Consider the following 7355-nt stretch of genomic DNA (forward strand, 5'->3'; position numbering starts at 1 on the left):
GGGAGAACATTGTTGATCATTCGGAACGTTAGCTACTCACTCACTCACTCACTCCCTGTGGTGTTGCTGCACCGTCTCGATCAAGAAAATCGCATCGGATTCTCCTGGAATTCCTCGCTGCATGTGCGCTAGCTGGCAGGAGTGTACCAGAAGTCTAGTAACGTGTACTTTACCTTGCCGACTAACGTTACACACTCACACCAGACCGACAGACAGACTGTGGCGGAGACTGCGAGCGGACGACAGACCCCAAGTTAGGGTTGGGCAAGGACACGAAGTTGGCAACATTTGTATTGTTTCAATCATGTCTATGCATTGTTCTGTATTGTAATCGTTGCTAGCTAATCCGTCCAAAGGAAAGATGTAACTAGATARGTTGCATTCAGACATGCTAACGTAGTTGGTATAGCTAACTAGTGGTCTGTAACAATCAAGTAGCCAACGTTAGTTGGCTAACTTCAAAAGCCAGAAATTGGAGTAGCTAGCAGTTATGCTAAAACTGCAGCTAGCTACTGAACTATAGCAGGAGGGACACAGAAACGCCTAGATTCTAACATAATAGAAAGAGTATTGCACCCCTAGAACAGTATTGCACCCCTACAACACGGAAGGAGTTGCAATAGATATGTAGTAACTAACCATATAATAATGCTGATTTTTTTTTGGGGGGGGGTGCATCCCAGGTTTCCTATCCATTCTACACTGATGTGGGTGTAGTAGTCTGAGTGACTGACAAGACCATTGAAAAGAAACAGAGACAAGATGAGTAGTACCAAGAGGAAAGCAGAAGGGCAATCTAGGACCATGGGCAAACTACGAACCATGAAGTCTGGAAGCTCCAGAACAGACTCGGAGAGAGACTCTGGCTTCTCAGGTTAGTCCCTCACCGAGTCCCTTCGTTCTGATGTCTTTACTACCATCTTCATCATTTAGCTTTGAAAGGTGATTTCTACTATACTTCCCTTTGTTGATTCCCAACTGTCTTCCCCCACCATATCATTGAAGTTGACTCTATTTTTCTGGTCCTGAAAACACTGAATCGCTCTTCTCCTCCTTCCCTCCACAGATGCCAGCACCATAGACCTGACAGATTCTGAGGACTCATCTCGCGCTGTGTCCAAGAGAGAGGCTCAGCGCCCTGCATCGGGMTCTCATCCCTCACAGCTAGCTGTGGTGGGGGGGTCCTTCTCCAACATGTCCCCCATGATCATGAAAAATGTCCTCCTAAAACAGGTATGTTAGAAATGTCCCTCTAAACCATCAGTTAAGTTGTAGCTGTTCATGATTTCTTGGAGTGTCTGATTTGATTTGTATTACTTTGATGGTTCATAAAAAAATAAAAATCATTTCCAGGATGTAAGAATATTCTGTCGTTTCATTTTCCACCTTCTTTTATCCTAGTCATGGATTATTAATCTGTGTATTGGGACTGATTTCTATGTAGCCTTCTATAATACTTAAAGTATTGTCCATGGGCTAGTCTGTATTGTGATTGACTGTGTCCTCTGTCTTGAGCCTTGTGATACTCTCTTATACTATTGTTCATGAACTAATCTTTCTGTTTTGTGTCTGTGTCGCTCTCTCTCTCTCTCTCTCGCTCTCGCTCTCGCTCTCGCTCTCTCGCTCTCTCGCTCTCTCTCTCTCTCTCCCCCAGCCCGGGAACAACCCTCCCTCTCAGAAGCCATGGGGGTTCAGCCCAGCTGTGGAGATGGTCCAGCAGCCTCAGGTGGTCTTCGTCCAGCCCGTTGTCTCCCCTGTGGTCTCCCACTGCACCACATCCAACCCTAAGGAGGCCTCCTCCAAACGCCGGCGCCCCAAGAAGTATCTTCCCATCCTCAGGTRCTACCCGAAGATCGCCCCTCACCCTGGAGACAGTTCAAGTTCCTCCGGGAGAGAAAGCTCTTGTTATTTCCCCTCTTCTTCCCCCTCGGCCTCTAGCCACCGGGAACACCATCACAACCACAGAAACAAACATCAGAGGCACCAGTCTAGTAGTTTTAGCTGTGGTTCTTCTGGTTCCAGCACCCCCAGTCTCCCTCCTCCCTCTAGTTCCCTGTCCCCCTCTCCCCAGCATAGGCTCACCCCCTCCCTCACAGACTCCAGTGCTTGCAGCAGCCCTGCAAGATCCTCTCTCGCCGTCAGTAGATCAGAGTTCTCCCCAGCCCCATCCCCTGCCTTAACCGTAACCCCTTCAGACACCCTCACCTCTGAGGTCCCTGAGAAAACCAACACCCTCTCCCTCCCACAACCCACCGTCGCCACAACCAACGACAACAGCTGCCACGATGACGGCAACCACGACGACAATGGCGATGACCATAACATAAAGCGCAAGCGTTTCTGCAACACGTACAACATCCTGTCCAAGTCTGGCCTGCTGGAGATCACCCTGAGTACCAAGGACCTGATTCGTCAGAACCGCAGGACCCAGGTAGACTTGGACCGGCTCAAGGAGCACACCAACCTCTTCCTGCAGGCCCTGCAGACCGGAGATACCAGCATCTGGAGCAAGCTGCAGACCAGCCTCCAGGAAGAGCAGGAAGAGAAAGGCAGTGGGCAGCAGAGCAGCTTAAAGGCGGATACAGATTAGATTTGAGTAAAAGCAGGGTTTCATCTGTTAGACTGGGCAGAGACTGAGTTGAGGTGGGGGAGGCTGAGGCAGCTAGACTGGCAGTAATATGCCCATAATGATCACACAGACATATACTCTGATCTACATAGTAGCAGTAGTCTCTACTAGCAGTATATATATATATATATATATATCTCTATATCTATATACTATACTATAGCCTGCCTGCCTTACCCCAGGCCAGGTTGGATGGGAGGCTTCTGTACAATATGAAATCGCTCTATTCCCCATAAACTGCACTACTGTGACTCTAGTGCACTACTTTGATTCTCCTGAAAGTCTACACACCCCTTGCACAGTCTTCACATTTTGCTGCCTTAAAATCAAATCAATTTTCTTTCCCTACCGATCTACTCCACATTTTCATATTGAAAGAAAATGTGTAGAACATTTTCCAAATGAGTAAGTAAGTCTTGATTGCGTATGTCTTCACACCCCAGAGTTAATACTTGGTGGAAGCACCTTTGGCAGCCATTACAGCTGTGAATAATTTTGAATAAGTTTCCTCCAACTTTGTACAACTCTTAGGGCAATGTATATCCATTGTTTTTGTCAAAATACTCTACATTTGATTGGGAGTCATTGATGGATACCAATATTCAAAGCATTGTCTCTGGTTTTCAAGCTAATTTAAATCAGGAAAGAGACTGGACCAATGAGGAACATTCAACACCTCTTGGAAAGCCATTCTGGGGGGCAGTGCTAGCTGTGCAACTAGAGATTCTGGGTTCGAGTCCAGGCTCTGTCGCAGCCGGCCGCGACCGAGAGACCCATGGGGCGGCGCACAATTGGCCCAGCATCGTCCTGGTTAGGGGACGGTTTGGCTGGTAAGGGTTTCCTTGTCCGATGGGGCACTAGCGACGCCGGGTGCAGTGCATGCTGACACGGTAGCCAGGTGTATGGGGTTTCCTCCGACACATTGGTGTGGCTGGCTTCCAGGTTAAGTGGGCATTGTGTCAAGAAGCAGTGCGGTTTGGTTGGGTTGTGTTTCGGAGGATGCACGGCTGTCAACCTTTGCCTCTCCCGACTCCGTACGGTTGTTGCAGCGATGAGACAAGACTGTAACTACCAATTGAATACCACGAAATTGGGGAGAAAAAGAGATTAAAATTAAGAAGAAGAAAAAAAGAAAACCATTCTGGTGTTTCTTCGACATTAACTTTTGTTTTATTGTCCTGCGGAAAAAATAAATCTTCCAAGCGTAGGTTATCAGAGAACTGCGTCTGGTTTCCCTCTAACTTTTTACCTGAGCTTTGCTCCTTTAATATTTATTTTGATCCTGACAAACTCCCTAGTCCCTGTCGGTGACAAGCATACCCATAACATGATGCTGTCAAAAAGTTTATTTATATATTTATTTGCTGTGTTGTCTTGCAGTATTGTTCAACGTCCTTGTTGCAAACAGAATGGATGATTTGAAGTGGATTTTTAACACAGGCTTCCCTCTTTTCAATTTGTCACACAAGCCAATAATGTGGAGTGACTGCAAATGTTGTTGATCTTCTGTATTTCCAAGTATTGTGGTGGCAGCATCATGTTATGAGTGTGCTTGTCATGCTGGGTATCTCTGAGATAAGCCATAGGGGGGTGTTTTACTGAAAGCTATAAGTGTCCACCAACTGACACTTTAACCAGTTGTAGTTATGACTTGAAGTGGGGCATGCTGAGTAAAATAGGCCTATTTTGAGGAAAGCTTGCGTGGTATGGTTAGTGAGASTGCTAGAATGGGTACCTGGACTGAACCCAACAAACAAACAATTCAAATGTATGGTCTAAATTTAAAATGAAGATCTTTATTGATATGTTTTACAATAGCCAGTAGGTTTCCACTGTAAAATGTCTAAGAAGAATGGAAAGCAGGCAACACAGAATACTTTATTCCTTTGTGAATTCATGGACTTCTGGACAAGGAAAGACAGTGATTTACCTAAAGACTCCTTCAGGACTCCAGTGAGGATTCTGTTCATCAAAGCATTTTTTTAAACAACAAAGACTGATGTAAGAAAATGTTCAAGGCCTTATCAAAAAGCTGAACTTTATTTTAAACCTTGTATTGTATTTGCATGGGAAGTTACTCCCAAGTAAGACTAAGTTGGCACAATTTATCATGAGGTTTAAGTTATTTTTAAACCTTCGATTTCTTTTTTGTAATAGACACAAGCATCATATCTCCTGTTCTATGTTACATTCATGGCCTTATTTAGACAATTGATTATGTGGTGTTCAATTACTTTATTTTTTCAAATAAGGAGTTCTCCATAAGAAGACAGTGTAACGGTGCTCTAGCTCTTCCCTCCTCGGACAGGAGAGGAGAGAAGGATCGGAGGACCAATACGCAGCGAGGTATGATGACATAATGAATTTATTAAATTAAGAACAAACACGAAGAACACTTGAATAACTTACAAAATAAGAAAACGGCGTAGACGAAACCTGAACATGGAACTTACATAAAGACACGAAAGAACTCACGAACAGGAACAGACTACATAAACGAACAAACCGAAAACAGCCCGTGTGAGACACAGACACGGAAGACAACCACCACAACCAAACAGTGTGAACAGCCAACCTATATATGGTTCTCAATCAGAGGAAAACGTCAAACACCTGTCTCTGATTGAGAACCATATAAGGCTAATTACAAGTGACCTAAACATAGAAACAAAAACATAGAATGCCCACCCAACTCACGCCCTGACCAACTAAACACATACAAAAATAACATAAAACAGGTCAGGAACGTGACAGACAGACTGTCAGGGGTACAGTAGCCCTTTGTGACATATCTTGTTATTTAGTCCTGCAAAGCATTGGAGTGCCTCAAAGTTGTTACAAATGCAAAGAAGGTGATATAYTTTGTGCTTTACAGCCTAAAATGCAAATAACAGTAGATGTTATCTTRAGTGTAAGTAGTAATAGGCCTCAGGGAAGCCATTTTAAAACTTGAGCTTCCTGAATTTCTCATCTATAAGAACTGCATAACACCTGTATGTGCTTGTTACCACAGTTCAAATAGGTAAAAACTGTAAAAGTTTGTCTTTATATTTAAATGTTGGCAGTTGTTTTTCTATCATTGTTATCCTGCCTCCTCATCGCAAGGACATGAATGAAATGTAATTATATTTATATTTTAAGCTCAATGTTTCAATAGCACAGCAGTAGTAGCTTGTGATTGATAACAAAATTAGAAAATAACGCTTAACAGATTCTGCACCAATGTTTTATATTACTATTCTTTATTTAAATGATAAACTTTGTAAAAGCTGCAGAAAAATACATTGATCATGATGTTGACTTCCTAAAACATTTTTTTGTTTGTTGCAGCTATGCAAATCACGATCCTTTTAATTGAATGACGGTTAGTAAAATGCAGTATCTGTGTTTGTGTTGCTCAAGTGAACCTTTTTTTGTTCATTTTTTTAGAAGATACATTGCTTGCTCAATAAACGTTATTTCCAAGAACACGGTCTCTGTCTGTGGTGATGAAGCACGATAATATCTAAGTCAATATAATTGAGCAGAGAAGATGGATGAGATCACACACGGCAGGATGACTGACAATAGTGAAGGTGAACAGGTGGTCACAGGTCAGGTGACTGAAAGGTATGGAGGAGACTGAGGCAGGAATTCCTTTAGCCACAAAGTAGTATGTTTGACTGGYTAGTTTGTCTGTGCTGTATAACAAAGGAAACAGAGTAACATGTGTCCAATCAAATTCATAATCACAAAAGTCAAATAATAACAATCATTCTCATTAACATTATTAGGTAATTCAGCAATTCAGATCAATAGGAATCATGATTGAGCCATTTAGGATCATAACCATTTAATCATAATCATGAGAATGATAATGCAAATAAATCGAACCAGTTATCAATTATTCAATCAGTAATCTCAATCAGTTTGATATCAGGATTTATCAATTCAGCAAATAATAATTACGTTTCAAAATTCATCCTTCCAGGTTTGTCTTCATATGTACATTTTAACCATATGTCAATGGCATAATTAGCCTGTGATGATCTGTAGGACCGTGATCATTGTCCATTGTCATTGTAAATAAGACTGCGCAAGTGGCCATGAACTAAAGGGCGATTCCACCAACTCCATGGACCTTTTCTACACTAACAATCCAGAGAGAGGATCGGATGGTGTTTTACCAAAGATTTGTTATAACTAACCCAAGAAGACCACAGCCTGTCGTTTCCAATGGGAACAAATGAGTCGTAGTGGGCATAACAAGCAAGGAGGGGGCCAGAGCAAAGCACGAGCTAGCAAGATCCTATTGGTGTGTTCTAGCATGTATTTGCATATTTCCGTTAGGGAACTCCTACTCCGTGAAGTGGGCGTGTCGGCCAAAATCCTTTTCACTCAATCTTCTCCCACTGCCGGCCTCTGGGTTTCCTCTCATCACCATATGTGGTAGTAAGTGGAACCCCTAACCTGATTATTTACACTTACATATCCGGTGAAATATCTGGCTCATTGTTCTATCTGTGGTTTTGCTCACTTTTACACACTGTCAACACTACAAGCATGGTACAAGAGGGGAAAGTCCATATTTACATACGAAGGCTGTACTTCTTTCAAAAAGTAATTTATTTTAGAGCTGACCCAGACAGTAGAAAGGTTAAAAGCTGTATTCTGCCTTTGTTGAGATAAAAGTAAAGACGGAGAGTAGTCGAGTGTAGCCTCTTCCTCTCTGTTTTTATACATTTAA

The 7355-nt window shown here is 42.8% G+C and overlaps 1 protein-coding gene across 3 annotated transcripts; it reads left to right on the forward strand.

Annotated features, from left to right (window-relative positions):
* The first annotated feature begins 20 nt into the window (after positions 1–20).
* cipcb (CLOCK-interacting pacemaker b) lies at positions 21–6097 on the forward strand. 3 transcript variants are annotated; one of them, XM_024139428.2, is made up of 4 exons: positions 21–290; positions 684–874; positions 1067–1233; positions 1655–6097. In XM_024139428.2, the coding sequence occupies exons 2-4, from the start codon at positions 763–765 to the stop codon at positions 2588–2590; spliced, it is 1215 nt and encodes a 404-aa protein (XP_023995196.1). In that variant the 5' UTR covers positions 21–290; positions 684–762; the 3' UTR covers positions 2591–6097. The 3 variants fall into 3 exon arrangements, with proteins under 3 accessions (XP_023995196.1, XP_023995195.1, XP_023995197.1); XM_024139427.2 differs by having other exon boundaries at positions 21–277; XM_024139429.2 differs by having other exon boundaries at positions 21–253.
* The last annotated feature ends 1258 nt before the right edge of the window (positions 6098–7355 follow it).

The sequence above is a fragment of the Salvelinus sp. IW2-2015 genome, unplaced genomic scaffold (genome assembly GCF_002910315.2).
Source record: "Salvelinus sp. IW2-2015 unplaced genomic scaffold, ASM291031v2 Un_scaffold1804, whole genome shotgun sequence".
Taxonomy (NCBI): Eukaryota; Metazoa; Chordata; class Actinopteri; order Salmoniformes; family Salmonidae; genus Salvelinus; species Salvelinus sp. IW2-2015.